The sequence below is a fragment of the Amblyomma maculatum genome, chromosome 3, assembly GCF_055883805.1.
Source record: "Amblyomma maculatum isolate TAMU_Amacu chromosome 3, ASM5588380v1, whole genome shotgun sequence".
Taxonomy (NCBI): domain Eukaryota; kingdom Metazoa; phylum Arthropoda; class Arachnida; order Ixodida; family Ixodidae; genus Amblyomma; species Amblyomma maculatum.
This window is the reverse complement of record NC_139346.1, coordinates 188,500,877-188,518,691: the sequence shown is the minus strand read 5'-3', so window position 1 is coordinate 188,518,691 and position 17,815 is coordinate 188,500,877. Positions and strand designations below refer to the sequence as shown.

Here is a 17,815-nt window from a genome sequence, read left to right as displayed (position 1 = left end):
GTACTCACATACTAAGTACTAAATCAGAGAGATCATTGCCTACAAATGTGGAATTGAAACTGAATGGATAAATTTTACATGCAAAAGACCAACAAGCAATCAAGCCAAGAATATAAGCTATAAAAAATAAATTTCAAAAGGGCACTTCATTATGATCAGCTAACTTTCCCATGTCAGCCAATCCAATAATGTGACACAAATGGGATGTACCATTCCTAGTCTTCGTGAGCATTTGGATAGCAACCGTAGAGTAGTCAATAAAGGCCTTCAAGGTGCCCATAAGCCAGGTTTTGCTCCATCTCATCAAGCAGTGAAACTGGCTCACATTCACTGAGTGTTGCTGATTATACACAACAAAACTCCTAGTTTCAACACGATTCCGCAAAAAAGTTGCAGATTTAGACATTTTTTGAGGAATTTTGTGTTATTGGCCACATTCTCCTCTTTGTTGATATTGTTGTCACAGAAATGAGTAGGAATAACAGTATGGTGGAAAACTGACTATTTCTACCTTGTTTGCACAAATACAACATGAGGCACGCCTCTGAAGACTGAGGATAAATTTAAACATTATTACGATTATAATGAAATCCTTAAATATTAAGGACAATCACAGCAGGGAATGAAACAAATTGCACACATAAGTTCTAAATGTAATGTGAAATGCATTCCGAAGCATAAGTTGATGTCTTCTACAGAATTTACTCTCAGACCATGGTATTTAATATCGAATGCAAAAATGACAAGATTAAAATGACGAGGACAAGTACACATACAACAAAGACTGAGCACCAAACAAAGAGCTAAAAATGTGCAGAAGATACCTACAGCGTTGGTTTCCTTCAGTCCGCCCATTTCTTCCAAGAGTGCCGCATCTGCTTCATAGCCTTTCCAACAGTATGAACAGGGTAAGGGAACATGCAAGTTAATGTTGTAGCTTAGCAGGCTATGGTTGTCATTTCATGCAAAAAGTCAAAATATTTCAAAGAAAAAACCACAAGCAAGTCTGCAGTCATGACATGCATAACTATGGAGGCTATAGCCTATACACCACATTTTACAGGACTGAACCTATTCTAGCCCTCCCGTGGCAGTGGTTAGGGAGCTTGACTGCTGTGCCCAAGGATGCGAGATCGAATTCTGGCCATAGCAGCTGCTTTTCGATGAAGGCAAAAAGCTAGGCGTCCACGTGCTGTGCGATGTCAGTGCATGTTCAAGAACCCATGGGGGTTGAAATTTCCGGAGCCCTCCACTGTGGAGTCTTTCATAGCCAGAGTCAATTTGGGACGTTAAACGCCGTAATCCAATAATAACATGACAAACGAAAGCACGGGCAAGGCACTGAAGAAAAAAGCACAGGACAAAGTGAAGACTGCCTCCAACCATGCAATGCTGACACATTCTTGCAAAATATTTTTTGGCCTTATAAATTTTTAGAAGAGGCAGCATGGCCATCACTGCACCTTGAAAGACACTGTTCAGTCACGAAAATAAATTCTGAATGAAATTACAGTCGAACACATTCATAACGAAGCGCTTGGGACCTGTAAAATCAGTTATACACGTCACTTCGTTGTAAATGTCACGGACCGTATCACACGCAATAGAGCAAGTTAAGCATGTTCAGAACAAAAGCTTTAACATTATTTCAAGTGCTACAGTCTCAAGATTACGTCATTTCATAGGCTCTTAAGTGAAACGAGACAAAATCCACCGCTGCAGACACCAGCTTCTTGGCCATATTTGCGCTTCTCATTGAGGTCGCCACTGTTGCCATCCATGTCTACACCTAACCACAGTTTACTACGACTCACTGCAGCTCGCTACTTAGCGCAATATCTGGAAGGGAGCGCGGCGACCGTTGTATCTTTAGATTTGCTTTCTGCCAGCAGGTTACTCTGGCACCATTTATCAAACACTTCCATAGCTCTGCCCTCTGCGCACTTTTTTTGCGTTAGTGCGTGGGTACCATGGCTACTGCGGAGTTCGGAATTTTCGGCGCGATCATTGTAGTGGTGTACCCTACGCGCTCTTGTAACTAAGTGGTGGCTGTGGAGGGCAATGACTGCACCGCTACATATATGCTTGTTGTAAAGGAGCGAATTAATCTACAAGAACACCTAAATATTTTCATTGTATAGGCAAAGTCGTAGTAAGGGCGTTCACAATTACATATGAAAGACAGGAATGCAGCCGGGACCTACAAAATCCTTCGTTATACAGGTAATTTCGCTGCAGAGGCGTTCGTTGTTGAGGCGTTCGACTAACAGCTTTTTCATTCTTTATACCATTCAGTTACCACTCACAACTTTATCACTAGCAAAAACATTGCACTTTATTAGGGTGCCTATGTTGTGTGTGCCTCGTGTTCCACTAGCAAAAACATTGCACTTTATTAGGGTGCCCATGTTGTGTGTGCCTCGTGTTCTTCCATTCTGCCAGCCCCAGTCTTCGTCCTCCTTTGTATAAAATTTCTTTGCCAACAAAGATTTCAATTCCTGTCAGCGCTTTCTTTGTGTTTTTTCCTTGGCATCCAATTATTCATCCTATTTTGATCATGCCAATTTTTATTCAAATAATGCAAGCGAGCACAACATTTTTAAGAATAGAGCTATCAGTACTCTGTCAACCATAGCCCTGACAACAGGTTTTACCCACAAGGTGCGTGAGCCATTGAAAGAAGCAGAGCCCCAATTGAGACAAAGTGGAAAACCAAAATTTGCACATGCAAGGAGCACTACTGCTTGGCTTCTTTCCATGCAAACAAACACTTGCTGGCCTTGCCAAAAAACTGAAACACCCTGGACACTAGCAACAACAATCTTTCCACAATCTGTGGCTACATTAGGACCTAGCTCTAAATGTATTCACAGCAGCTAATTCACTAAAAATTTGCATAAAACTAGCCATTCAAAAAAATATTCTCTCTTTTTTTTTTTTTTTTTTTTTTTTTTTTGCAATGTAAAACACTGAATTATTGTGAGGAGGAAAATGCATAGGCACTTAGTAACACATGCACCAAGTACTCACATCCATTTAATTTCTTAAGCATGTCCTGGAATGCATCATAGCTACTGTATTCCCTTGATTCCATGTCTGCAATTCTGCAAGCAAACGTTTTCTTGATTAAATAATGAGAAAACTGAGCAAATACCCTGTGCATATTTCTACAAGTTTGGTCGATGGTGCAAGCACAGATATTCCACAGTTCTGATATGGTATCTATGCAAAGATGAGATTTGCACTAGAACAAAGTGATAGATAAAAAATGTCAGTGCACATGCACAGTGCCTCACCTCCTTTCAGCGGCCTCACGAAGTCGCACCTCATCTTCCAGGGCACTCTTGGTGTGACACATTTCAGTGGAGAGGTGTGACATGCGAGAGTCCCTCTCCTCAAGCAATGATTCGCAATCGGCCAATTCATGCTCCTAGCCAAAAATGAAAAGCAAGTAAGATGGCTGCTGGCACCTAACATCCAAGCCATGAAGAAATGGGCAACGTGTGAACACAAATTCTAGGATTTGTTTTTCATGCAGTGCTGAGAACAAGAAAAACCCAGAATTTCGCTTGAACCACTATCAAAATTAAACCATCTGCTTCCGTCATTTAACACAACTTGCCCACACAGTATTCCAGGCTGTCTTTCTGGGCACACAGCATGACCCAGATTGTCGAAAAGAATCACCAATAACTTGCACTACAATTTTTTTTCAGTCAACTCTCAGAACAGGAGCATGCTTTAGGAATTTAGATATTATTTCATGACCAGAAAACCTTAGAAATCAGGCATTTGAATTCAATGATGCTTTTTTCACACTCCCTATATGGCTTTTCCATCATTTGTAGAAAACACGTGCATCATGGCTTCTGCTTCATGTCCAGTCACAAGCCTTGCAATGCACTAGAAAGGGAGCTCTAGTCAGTCTACTTCTGCATTTGTATTTGGGGCACACAATCTCTTAAGCGATCTGTTTGACAAGATCAACCTCCCAGTCTGCAAAGCAGTTTTTTCCAGCCACTACTTAAGAAAGGCCTTAGCTGCTACCAATGGCCATATACTAAAGCAATTTTTCTGTTGTCTTTGGGGTATTTACACCTTGGCACTTTCGAAGATGGCCCTGAATTAATGTCTCAAGACACGACTCGAAGTAGCAGCCCAAAACCGCAGGAATCACTTTCATAATTACGGCTTTGCAAGAAGTCCAAAATACCTGAATCATCACAGCCCTTATCACTAACAAACAAAAGCATGCCAAATTAATGTCAGCACTTGTGAAGCTCTCGCAGATCTGCAATGTCAAGTTTGAACTGAAAATCAGTGGGCTCTAAAGCATTTTTTCTCCTCCAAAATATGGTGGACTTGCTACTGCCATTTGGCGTAAAAACTAAGACCAAGGAACTTGTGATCTGGCACCCTCCATTATTATTTTGTTGACAGAGAGTCTTTTGTGGGCAATCAGCATTTCACTTTGGCCCCTTTACCATCAGATAGCCAACCGACATCCCTGGAATTGAATGGGCTAACAGTTTTATGCCACTGCACAAGGCAGCACTCCGAAGTATGGTGACCTACACAATGCCCCCAGCGCCCATGCGGCCATTTTGTATCTTGTGTACCTGCAGCTAAAGGGGACATTAAAGCTGATTTCTTCTGCCCTTCATGCACATTCGCAAAAGGCAAGTTCAACTAGTATGCCTAAATCAGGGATGGAAGCAAGCTCAAGCATTTTGGAGCAGCTCAGGGAGCAGTAATAAAGCCATTTTGTAGCAGCTTTGGGGCAACAAAAATAAGTTTGGGAGTATTCAAATTATGTTTTGGAGCATGTTTCCAAGGTCAAAAGTTTACAATAATTACGATTTTCTCTTCCTAACATACAAAAAGTTAAATTCCTTTTTATTACAACATTCAATGATTTGATGACTATGCACATGTCTCTGACAAGACAACAGGCTGAAAATAACACAAATTACCTGAGAAACAATTTGGAACAGACTAGATATGAACAGAATGCTTGCTTCTGCCCTTCGTAACTGAACATTCAGATTGACTGAAAGATTCAGACTACTTTTTAACTTGATAGATTCAAAGGTGGGGTCCACAACTTTGATGCGCTCATGAACCACCTCTAGTCTGGAGCTCATATCAATGAGCAGCACATTTCTGCTCTTTATCTTGTGCATATCCTTTTTGATCATATGCCTCTGCTGATAAAAGTCTGTGCACTGGTCAGTAGTGCCTCCAGCCAAGTCACGAGACACTAAAGGGCAGCTTTTTCCTCCTTCAGGTTCTTTACTTCACTGCCTTTTGCCAGTGGTGCCTCATGTTTTGTTTGCGCGACTCTGCAGCTTCCTTTGTTTCAATACATCGGCAATAGGCCTTGTATGGCTTTGCAACACTCTTTAGAACATTGGCACCCCCATGGCATCACCTCTACAATGCTTCAAGTATGCATTTGCCTGACATGTGCTTGGCACGTTTGTTATTAACGAAGAGGCTCTGTGATCTGCTTGTTTTCACAGCAGAATCATTAGAACAACTTGTACAGTACACTGTAGCCATACAAGGTTCTTAACAGCTCATGGTAGTTTGCAGTGTCCAGTTCCTTCGCTTCTCTCACAATTGGTAATTCAAAAGCGCACAGAAGATGCTATATCAAGTTGGACAGATCATTTTTTTTGCCATTAATTCCCTTCAGCTGCATGTGGATCCTATTAAATTTACTTGTGAACAAGCATTTATTATGCTCAATTGTCTTCTAGAGTATAAAATGTTTATTATCAGGCCCAGTGCAAGACTCGTTATACCTCTGCCGGCGTTCTACCATTGTTTCAAGTAGGCCGGCTCATATAGAGAGTACACACAACTCACGACATGCAACCACCTTACTGTACTTCTCAAAGTTGCCTTAAATGGATTACATAAGATCATATTTTTGCAGGCAATACAACTGCCCACTGTGTTGCAAAAGCGCTTGCTCTGCAAAATTTGATATCTATACACTTAGACAGCTGGTTTGGAGCAGTTTTGGAGCAATATTGTGCTTTGGAGCAGGATGGAGCAGGAAAAGCAGTTTGGAGCACAATAGAGCAAATGGAGCAGCGCTTCTACCCCTGCTGAATCTCTCATGTACTTAATGCTGCTGGTGTTACTTGTCATACCACTGCTATATAAACCGAAGACCAGTCAAGTTTAGAACAGTGTTTGTTGGGAAAGAAGACCCTTGTCTGGTTCAACTTGACCACACTACCTTTGCAGACAGCAGGGGGCCGCTAGTCAGACCAAAATACTAGATTAGCAAAACAAAAATGACTTCATCTACAACTATGATCTAGAAACCCCAGTCCATACAAAGGCCAATATTATATCACCAAAAATTGTTGCTATTTCTTCTCTAAGTAAAAATTATTCATTTTCTGAGGTATGCCCACGATATAATAAATGTTAGTGTTCGTTTTTATGGTACATAAACAACTAAGGCTATCATGCTCCAAGAGCAAGGTATAGCAAAGTCTTCAGTCGTTTGTTCTTTATATTTGTTTGAGAAACAAAATATGCAGGCCCGATAACTATTGAAGGGAATAAATAAGTAAGGATGGTGCATAAGGCAACAAAATAATTCCAGCAAATCCAGTACGGTACTTTTAAATATCTATAGAAATATACTAGGTGTTTCAGCGAACGTTTTCAAAAATTCCTTAAAGTATTGAGCTGAAAATAAAAAAAGTCTTTGCAGGAACAAACTCAACCACAGAGGACACAATATGCTTCTAATTATCTAGTTAATTAACTTTTCAATTAGCAGTTGAGTGATTACTCCCAATGGGGAGTTTGATGCAGTGAACAAAGTGGTGTCATTTCAGTTTTTGAAACAAAGAAAAACTCCTTTTCTATAGCCCTGCAATGAGAGAAAATCTGACACTTATTCCAGCATGAATGCAAGAGACTCAGGAAGGTGAGTGCACAAGCGACATTCAGTGATGATGTATACAGTGGTTACAGCCTTCAGTTGCAACCAGTATTGCACCACATCATGTACATATATTGCTGTGCCTCGTAGCTTGGTGTAAGTGAAAAGCCAGTCATTGACAGCTAAACGGTCTTAATTTTAATAGAGACGACAGAAACAGAAGTACATGATCACACATACTAATGTAGGCTGTTCAAATTTGGCACTGTAGCCAGTGCATATCTCTTGTGCTCGGTTTTCAGCTTCATACTGAAAAAAGCATCGGGTTCTCTCACACTGCACAGGGCAGTATAAAGTGAGTTTTTTTTTCTTTATTTCAAAAACAGATATGGCATCACCTTGCTCATGCCTTCGAACACCCCTCAAAGACTAACCACCTAACTGTGATGATTAAAATGTTGATTAGTGCTTTTCTGTTAATTAGTTTAATAGATAGAAAAGCTTTGCCACCTAACTGTGGCCACCAGGTCCGAGAGTTTGTTCCTGCAAATATTTTTTCTCTATTCCAAACTCATTACAGTAGAACCCCTTTATAATAAAGCCACTCAGACCGGCAAATGTATTTAATATACCAGGGTCTTTATCATATCAATTTTTGGTGATACATGGCCCTGAAAAATGCTGTCTGGTAATTACATGGCTATTTACTAAACATGTTTTGTTACTTCATGAAGAAAAAAAAACTAAAATACCTTTCATCCCTCTCTTATCCCCTCTATGCACCATTTGTCTTTCTCAACTATAACCTTTTGTTCACATTTTTTGAAAGTACATCTGTCTACAGCATGAATGCAACATGGCTATGAATACAAGTGAGTTTGATTTCATGTAATAACCAATGCCTTGTATGAACACGGCATTATCTTCCACTGCTTCTGTCATTTAAGAGACAAAAGATGAGAAATGCGCATGACAAGTGAAGCGCAGCAAAGCCGCACACTGCACTCCTCTACTTCTTGCCACCGTTGCCTGGTGCTTCGCACTGCACAAGGCTGCACAGGGCTGCTTTCTTCCCTTCCTTATTTCTTGCTGCACTTTTATTCTCTTTTACTTCCTGAACAGACTGCCCCTCCTCCTCTGGGCTTTCGTAGCCAGCTTTATTTTGTTTTCCTACCCATTGCATGCTTTCCCTCGAGACTCCAAGGCTTACGTAAAATTGGCTTCTCCTGAATACTAGTGAATCTGGTGGTGAAGCCACTTAAAATGGGCGGTATATCTATTTAAAGAAAATTGTTTCGCGATTTAGGTAGCGAGCGTACGGCGATGTCATTTCATGAGAAGCAAGTGGCGGCGGCCAGACGCCCTTTACGATAACAGTGTTTTATCCTAAATGTCTTTACTATAAAAGGGAAAACAATGTATGCTATGGAAGACAAATTGGGACTTCAGTTTCGCCTTGCTATATCCGAGTTTACTATAGCGGGATTCTGCTTAGACATTTTGGAAGTGTTTGCTGAAACACCAGGTACAAGGCCACAATGGTATAGAACTTACAAATATAAAATGAAACATTTTAAGGGCCATGAAAGAACAGAGGCAAACAATGCTCACTACAAACCTTTACCACCTGATAGTATCAGAATGAAGCAGGGGTAGGTTTAGTAGGCTTTAAGAGGATGGTTATTCTGAACCAATTTCTCATGGGGAAGTCTGGGAAAACTAAAAGTTGTTCTTTGATACACAAAAATGCAAATATGCTTATCCATGCAAGCCGCTCACAGAAGAGTGCTAAGTTTCAAGGGTGAAGGTTGTTGGTGTAAGACTTGTGCTGTACACACTGAACAAGGGCCATATTATCAAGAAAAGAAATTTATATCTGTCTTTAACAAATCTGAATACATCAAATTCATAGCTTTATTACTACTGAAAGCGAATCTCACAGTTGTTTTTCTTATTTTCCTGTTCAGCCGTTTCTGCAGAAGCATTAATTTCAACTAATTCTGGAGCGGGAACCAATTGGACAAAGAAGCAATTCCCACTTCGCAAAATATTACGTAAGCTCATTTCCGGACATAAACAGGTGCATTCAAGGTTGGGCTGGCAACCAAGTAACCATAATGCTTTATCTCAGATGGAGATAATAAACAAAGATAAAGAAATAAGGTTAGGTGCTGTATTAACGGTTATACTTTTGTCAGATTTATACACCTTTTACTGAATGCAGCCATAAACCAAATTCACTTGCATGCCACGAAAATTATGAGTAATCATTGTCCTGCTTGTGAAAGACTGGGCTGGTGACAGCCTGGATAACATTTCCTACACCATCTTGAACATAAGCCTTTACTCAAATGCTCGGTGAGACAACATTTTGTAAAAGAATTGTGCATAATCACAAGAATAGCGTGAATAATCTGTGCAGACTTTGGTGAAGCCAGAATGAACAAACAAAAAAGCCACAATTTTACCTTGAACTGCAGCGCCATTTTCATTTTGATCAACCTTTCATTTGTTTCTTTTATCAAATCCATTGGCTTCTCCGAGTAGAATAATCTTTGTTGACTGGACATGGTGCCTGCACCTGCGTAAAAAGATGCTGAGTAATAATGTATGAACAGTCAACAGACAGTGTCTTTCAACAATCATGACTGCAACCAAACAAACAATGGCCAGCTGACAGCCATATATCTATGGGCAGTAATGGTCAGTGCAGCGAGAAGCTCCCAAAGATGGCACCAGCTGCATCAAAGACACAACAACGGTCCACAACCAAAGCAGCCCCGCAAACAATGCGCCAAGTGCACTGGCCTGCCAGCCAGTGCCTTCCTCCTCATCCCCATGTAAGCATGAATCAGATGACTTGTGTTGCATGCCATCGCCTCTCGAGCTGTTACGCAGCACACCCATCCCTCTATTTCTCGTAACCGCACTGATGTATCCTAGACTAATAAAACCTCAGTAATCTCCACATAAAATAAGTCCTTGGTTCATTCAGACAGGCATGAAACAGTCAGGCAACTGCAACAAGTGCAAAAGGAAGTTAGGGAGAGGAATTAAAATCAGCACCTACATAAGGGTGCAGCTGAGCCAAAATCAATCATTATCAGATGCAGCTTCCATACAGTGGTCCTACTCTATGAATCAGCATTAGATTTCTTCACCAGGTTTTCTGAGTCATACGTTTATAACGGTAACCTATGATGTCGAAACATTTTGGAATTGAACTGTTACAGCTACAGCATATTGATCATCCTACCAAGAAAAAAATTATGACAATGAAGGCCACTGCACAGTTCTGTGCCAAATGAAAACCATTGCAGGCTAACCTTCTCAGAAAAAAAGCGTGTGATGCCACATTAACAGGTTGCCATGCAAGCAACTGACAACTATGCAATGGTTCAGGCATTAAATTAAGACACTGCTGCTGCAATGCTAAAGCAAGGGATTACATGAATTATGAGGGAGGCTTAAAGGACTCTGCCCGTGCCCTGCATCTGAGTTATGCATGGCAAATGCCTCTTGTGCAGAGGACTAAAAACGCATGACTCCTTCTAACTACCGAATTTATAACACACCAAAGCCAAAGTTTCACAAAAATAAATAGCACTCACAGCAGGACATACACTATAATAAGCCCCAGGCAACAAAACTATTTCTGAAAATAAAATTGCTCAAATGCTCTTCAAGCCTTGTCTGAATCGTGTCTAAATTTTTCAGCTCAGCTCATCAGCAATGCTCTATTCTACTCTCTGTCACCTAGGTGCTTCTCAGCAGCACTGGAGGATCCACAAGTCCTTTCTGTTCCAAGACTTGCTGCAACTCGCGCTGTTGGCGCTCGTTGATGCTGGCTTGGACCTGAGCTCATTGCCTCTTCTGTGCAGGCAGACTACTGCAAATAAAAGAATACAGCCACCTAATGAGGGAAAAAAATTCCATAATTTGTGTCACCAACATTCTGCTTCTGCATGCAATGGAAAATAACTCAAGGTGTAAGAAGCAGCACAATTAAATTATTGCAGACATCAAAATCCTATTCAAAATAACTGCAGTGGTAGACTTAATTATTGTCCACACCTTATCTGATGCAATGTCTGCATCTAATAAAATGAGAACAGGAAATCAACACAAGCGATATTTATAAAGCACAGCTATGCGGTTTGTTTTTTTTGATATGTCAAAGTATTAATAACCACACACTGCAAGGGGCGATATTGAGAGAAAGGGGAGAGGTTGCCCCCCCCCCCCCCCCCCCCCCATCCCTACCCTATCAGTAGTATATATATACATCAGTATGTTACATATAACGTATGAAGCAATGAACACCATGCAGCCTACCCCGTCCTTTGAACACATCCCTTCCCTGGATCAAGCGAAGCAGTGTCAGTTTGCTACCTCTTCACGATTTATCTGCTGACTCACATTTAAAGCACGAGCTAATCACGACCATACGGATAATATGAGACTACAGGAATTATACAATGGCCAATGCGCAAGTGACATCAGCTGCAAGTCATAGGCTTCTAAACAAACAGCATGGCGGCCAACGGCCTCCTCGTCAGCAGACCGCCCCAGGAGGCCGTGGTGTCAACAATGGCGAATAGGCATAGCAATTAGGCCTAGCAACCTCCCCCCCCCTCCCCTCCCTCCCCGATTACGCCTAGCACCATTTTTACATATTCGCGCGCAAGCTCGACAATGATAACGGCCGCCATTAGATTTCAGCCATTACTTGGGATAATGGTCTACATTTCTTGGGCTTACTCCAACGACAGACAGTGGCATTCACATTCTCGATCACTCTCCCCCCCCCCCCCCCCCCCCCATCCCCCCCGCCCCTCCTTTTTGATTACGCCAGCACCATTTTTACATATTCGTGTACGTCGTAAACTCGACAATGATAACGGCCGCCATTAGATCATTTCTTGGGATAATTGTCTACATTTCTTGGACTTTTTCAACGACAGTAGGACATTATATCGTGCATTCACATTCTCGATCACGGATAGTGCTTTACTCCTCAGGTCAGGTCAGGTCAGGTCAGGTCGGGCTCGCATGCAATAACACACGATACCCGCACACACTTTTTAATCAAGAGCTAATAATACACATATGCAACGATCGACGGCTAAACTTACGGTAAACTGCGATTCTTTCTTGTGCAACGCACTGTCAAAACCTCGCGCTTTTCAGACACGCCACCAAAACAACCAATGACCCAACGTGCCAACCAACGTCACTCCAAGCAACTGGGCAACTGCGAACCGGACTAGACAGTAAGCAGACGATAGCCAATACAATTCCTATTTTCCAACTGGGCAGTCATATATAGTTAAATAAAGCCCCAGTATAAAAAATATTACGTTTTATACCATTTGATTTTATATATCATGCAATATATTCGTCAAAGATATCCGAAGCTACTGCCACCTTGCAGCAGCTAGTGAGGAAAGCTGCGGCTGGCGAGTCGTGGGTAACGTTGAGTCGTGGGTATGGTGGCAGAGGGTGAAACTATTCGTTTTATCTAAAGCCTCCTATTTTTTATTACATCGATTCGGGACTCGGGGCGTGAGCATCCAGGCCACCTTATCCAGCCTCCCCGATAGCTCGCAAAGCGGCAGCGCGTAGGCGCGCTAGCGCGGCCTGTTTTGTTGTTCTGCGCTTTCAAAAAGTGCGTCCTGCGGTGGCTGCATCGCTGCATTGTGACTGGGATAGCGAAATGCATTGACCAATGTTTTTCGTCATGTCGCAGTCACGATTTTGTGCGAGTGGACAGAGATGGGTAAAGATATTGTGCGGGGCGATAGATATCGACGTTCTCGCTTACGAACTCACTCAACCGGTTGGCTTACGGCACAGTCGACAGCAAGCCTTCGGCGTAAATATTCCTGGCGAGCTTTCTTAGTCATTCTCCCGTGAGACATGTGAGGCTATCATTCATTAAGCCGGCTTTCTACCTACGGGGTTATCCGCTTTTACTTCAGACGCAGTCAGCAGATCGCCTGCAGCACCTACTCCTGTCTTAGGAGCAAACAGTGCTCATTTGCTTAGGCGCGGCACTGATCAGCTCCCTGCTACCCTTCTGGTAGTAATGCGCTCACTGATGGCTTCTAGCTATGTTTGGCACAAAGGATTCAAGGTTTGAAGCACTTGGAACATGTCTTCTCCTGTGTCCCATGTTTGAAACACCGATGTAGGAAGAAAGATTGGGAGGAAGCTTCAAGGCTGTGTGCCTTGTACCAAGCATATACGATTCTCCACCCACCTTGGGGACGGCAAGCACTACCAGTGTTGAGGTGTATTTTGCAGCGTTGCCATACATGGCCAGTCCTGCATGCTCTCCGTAGGTGAAGATGTGGTTAGTGCTATCGAGCAACTGTGTTGGAGGCTGCCTGCAGCAGTGAGTGGGTGGCTGTCTGCGTGGCTGTCGCTTTAAGAAGTGGAAGAACTGTGGTTCTTGCTTCATCGTGGGAGAACGGCTGAGAAAGCTGTTTATGCTGGTGGCTAGTTCTTAACAATGCCTTAAGCTAATCAAGTGAGTTCCACTGTACGCAATAAGAATGTCTATGCCACTTGGCTTTCGCTAAGAGCAATTTTCAATCTTTCACCGTCTCTGTGCATGTGCATCAAAATATTGTGACATGACAAAAAACACTGACTAAATGTTTTACCATCCCAGCCACCACATTGTATGTTACCTTTTGCAAATGAACAAAGGTAAAGTTTCATTATATCAACAACTCCAAAACATACACAAAGCCTGACTGTCATGCATGCCAGTCACAGCTAGCAACAAAATGCACCAAAAATACAGCAGTGCACGGCCAGTAACAGGACAAGGAATGGTATCCAAGCACTACCTGTGCTTAGTTGGGTGAAACCTCACAATGAAGTGCCATGCATGAGCAGCCTTTTGCATACTGTCTGGCAAGTAAAGGTGTGGTTAGTGCTTGTCAAAGAACTAATGTCAGAGGCTGCCTGCAACTTCTGCAACAGTGAATGTGTGGCTGTCACCATCAAGAAGTGGAAGTCTGGCATTCTGCTCGCAAAGAAAGGTTAACAGCCTAGTCACTGGCAGGGAGGCTAGAGTACCCATTACAAGAGCAGCCAAGCCCTTGCAATATGTCACACCTTTGTCTGCAGTAGGACAGGTGCAGGAACACTGTTGGAAGTTGTGATACTCTAGTGCAAATAACGAAGGGTGTACACTGATAACTGCTGCATGGCCAGCCAGCATCTGAAGAGTGGTGTGCTCGCAGCCAAAGCTTACTTTGCAGCTGCCTTGTATGGTATTGTGGAGGTCACTGGTTGCAAATGTGCCATGCAAACGTGCCACAACCATGGGCGTCGGCAGGGGGTGCAAAAGGCGCACTTTTCTCTCCGGCCACACCCCCTCCTCCACTCATTCTTCCTTATTTTTCCGCTGACATTGGTGATAAAAACCTTTCTAGAATGTTTATTTTGGCCCCCAACAGCAAATAATTGTGGAGGGAGGGCAGGTTTACTCCCTTTCTCAAAACCCACGGCCACAACTCGCAGTCTAATGCAAGCGCAGTCCATTGCTTCCAGACGTAAGCACCCTCATGAGGGCGTCCTCACCCTCATCCATGAGGATTTGACTCTAAGGTGAGGGTGAGCGATGATCAGTGCTGAAAAATTTGGGATGGCGGTGAGGTGAGGGCGAGGGAGAGAGAAATAGAGTTTGAGGGTGAGGACAAATGTTCCACAAAAGGCGTAGTTTCTGCAGTGAGAATTATTGCACGTGGGAACACGAAATAGCACTGGTGACCAGTGCACTGTTGCATGCCCTGTCTATTCCGTCACTTTCGATGTGGCAGCACCTTTTACATGGCATTGCAGGCCACAAGGCTTGGCAGCAGTAGTCAATAAGCCAAGCACAGATTCCTCTCGGACTTTTGCTAGCATCAAACTTTTGCAGCACACTTACTGCATGCAGGTTATATGCAGTTTGTTAAAAAAAAAAAAAGAACTATGCCATAGGGTGTGCAGTTGAGCTGTACAGTTGGGATCTTGAGAGCACTTGTGAAACTGGCAAAACTTGTCAGAGATGCAGGCAAGAGCCATCCCCACCCTTCATACATTTTGAGCTTTCGGGTGTCTGTGCCATACAAAAAAAAAAATTCCGAAGAGTGCGACTTGTATTATATATTTTCTGCTCCTTTGGGAGAGCTTTCAAATAGTTTGTGTGAGCTTTTAAATGCCGCTTTCATTTCTTAACAAAGGTGGGACTTTTCAGTAACTAAGAAAAAAGCATTATAATTATGTAAATTAAGTGCAAAACCAGTTCAGTGTGGGGTAAATCAAAAAAGGCGTGAGGTGTGCTTGAAGCCTTGGCCTTGTCTCCAACCTTTGAGGATGCCTCTGGCAGGTAGTATAGTTGGCAGGTGACACGAACGTGCATCTTCCATGATCTCACGAGACCACTTGCCGTGGTTGAATCGGCAAGCGCTGCTAACATGAGTTTCGCCATTGAGATGGAAGCGTGAGATCAGAATCCAGCCTCCCAGGACCCTTTGGTCCAGGGTTAGACATGCAGTCCCTAGGCCACACAAGTATGTTCGTACGGCTTGGTTAAAGCTGGGCTTTGTCACTCCTGGCAGCTTGAGCATGCCAGATTGGCTGTTTCTGTGACACCGCCCGTCTTAAAATTACCTGCCTTTGTGTTTGCTTGCAGTAAATGTGTGTGTGTGACGTCAGCAGTAATGTATATTGTCATGATCATGGTTGCCACATAAACTGTCCTGATGAGCTGAGTGACTTCAGTCTGCTTCAAGATAGATGACAGGCCTGGTCCTTAGTGGAAGTTATCGAACACTGAAATAAGTGTGCCAAGTGACTCACGTAACAGCAGGCAAGAAGATATGAGATGTCATCTACGTCTACCATCTGTCAATATAAACTACGCCAAACTAATATTCTTGCATGCTATACATTAGGTTCAGCCACGTTAAACCTTTCATTTTTTCAAATGTTTTCAACATGAAAAGGTCAGCATTTCTTTGTAGGCATACACATCTAAGTAAGACCATTTTTGCATTAACTACCCCTACATTGAATACCTCGGCTCGCAGAAAGACAGGTAGTCACCAGGTGACCTTTGCCCACACAGTAGTAGTGCGCTATACCGCTGAAAAGAAGATAATCGAATCATAGAAAATGATATTTGCCAAAAATGAAAAAACTGCAACCTGTAATAAAGACTGAAAAAAGTCCATCTAATTAAAAAAGTCCTGTCCAAATTTATCAGTTATCTCCATCTCATCCCATGCACTGAAAGAACAAAGAATTTACTGCCAGAGGATTCTTAAAAGGTCAGCTGCACGTGCACGCATATTTCTAATCGGAAGGAGGCATACTTCTGCGCTGCATATTTTTTTAGTCACTGCATAATGCTTTGAATAAACATGGGCTTGCCTTTTGAGCTTGTGGTCAGCAGGCACCGCGACAACACCTTGAACCCATACAAATTACAGCAACATGTTTTTGCCGGCAGCAAGAATTTCTTGAAAACTGCACAATTGTTAAAATAAAAACAGCTAGTGATATGCCTCTGTGTGCACTCTTGTGACAAGGTAACAGGCACGCGGACTGTAACTTCTGCACCTATCCTCCAGCAACCAAACGTTTCAACTTATGGGCAGTTATCCTGCTTTGTGTATTTTTCATGATTTCGGAGGATAGCACAAGTGTGCTGGTCCACAACCTCTCGATGTCTGAGGATCCTCTTGCTGATTGCATTTTGGCCTTTTGTAGCTACAAAGTCTGCACCTGTGGCTTAAGTCCAGACATCAGAACAGTTTGTATTATGAATGACACTCAAACCGAGGTCTGGTTCATTTCTAGAAGAGTGAGTATGTTTGTCCACATGTCTTTTTCTTTTAGAATGTCTGATAATTGCTGACAAGGAAAGCACACTTTCCACAGTCAGCATTAACCCTGCAGTCCACGACATGGATGAGCTGGTTTCGTACATTTGTTTCTAGTGAAAGTGGCTAAGGACAATTAAGCTTGGCTCAATAACAATATGTTTCTCTTGTTGAAGTGCTAATGAAGAGCAGATGTTTTGAATAGTTGGTAAAGATTCATGGTAAAAAAAAGAAACCATGCAGACTCCTGTATTCAGCCTGATGTCTCAGTGTGCACTGTTTTTCATCGTTGACCATGGAAGGTGGGAAGGTTCTAGGTGAAGGCAGACACATGTGATACAACACAAGCCTAAGTGCTTGTATGCAGGGGAGGAAAATGTATACTGAAGTTCTTTTGGACAGCAGTAGAAAAGCAATTGTCCAGTTCTTATTAAAATTTGGGGTAGCAGCACAGCACAGAAGCGTAAGGGTCAATATGTTTTCGCTGTCATCCACTGACATCCCGGCTCCTCATTTGCCATACTGAACAATGTGACGGAGTATCTACAGGTGCATTAAAAAAATTGACTTTTGTTTATATTTTTCTGGTTAGGGATTCATTACACAAGTGTAAACATCTACAAGAAGCCGAAACATAGAGGCCCGACTGCCCATAACAGAAACTAAAATACAGTGATGGTCATCCGCCCTGACGGCTTCTCTATAGTGCCCAACTACAGAAGGGTGAAGCACATACACAACAAATAGTTTGCTAGCATACAAGTAGGCTGTGCCTAAGGTAAAGTGTGTGTGAGTGTGTGTGTGTGTGGGGGGGGGGGGGGGGGGCATGCAAAATAGCTGGTAATAACTGATACGCTCAACATTACTAGCTAGTAATGTTGGATACACTTGCATATCATGGCCAGTTCTCCCGCAACTCAGCCACCGTGGTAGCTTTTCTGCAGTGAAAAAGGCAAAGCATCATGACATGACAGCCAATAAATATGGTATAATTCCTTAACAAAAAACTGATCAGTTTTCT

At 42.6% G+C, this 17,815-nt stretch overlaps 1 protein-coding gene across 8 annotated transcripts in view; it reads right to left on the bottom strand.

Annotated features, from left to right (window-relative positions):
* LOC146197217 (uncharacterized) overlaps positions 1 to 17,815 on the bottom strand; it is a 129,869-nt gene that overhangs the window by 56,694 nt on the left and 55,360 nt on the right. For 5 of the 8 annotated variants that reach the window (XM_084599009.1, XM_084599013.1, XM_084599011.1 and 2 more), the window contains exons 3-7: positions 10,667 to 10,796; positions 9,379 to 9,491; positions 3,297 to 3,430; positions 3,031 to 3,104; positions 829 to 887 (exon numbers count right to left, since the gene is read on the bottom strand). In XM_084599009.1, the coding sequence (XP_084455135.1) occupies positions 829 to 887; positions 3,031 to 3,104; positions 3,297 to 3,430; positions 9,379 to 9,491; positions 10,667 to 10,796 (510 nt within the window). Of the gene's footprint in view, positions 1 to 828; positions 888 to 3,030; positions 3,105 to 3,296; positions 3,431 to 9,378; positions 9,492 to 10,666; positions 10,800 to 12,045; positions 12,167 to 17,815 lie in introns of those variants that run through there. The other 3 variants (XM_084599015.1, XM_084599014.1, XM_084599016.1) reach the window with 3 other exon arrangements.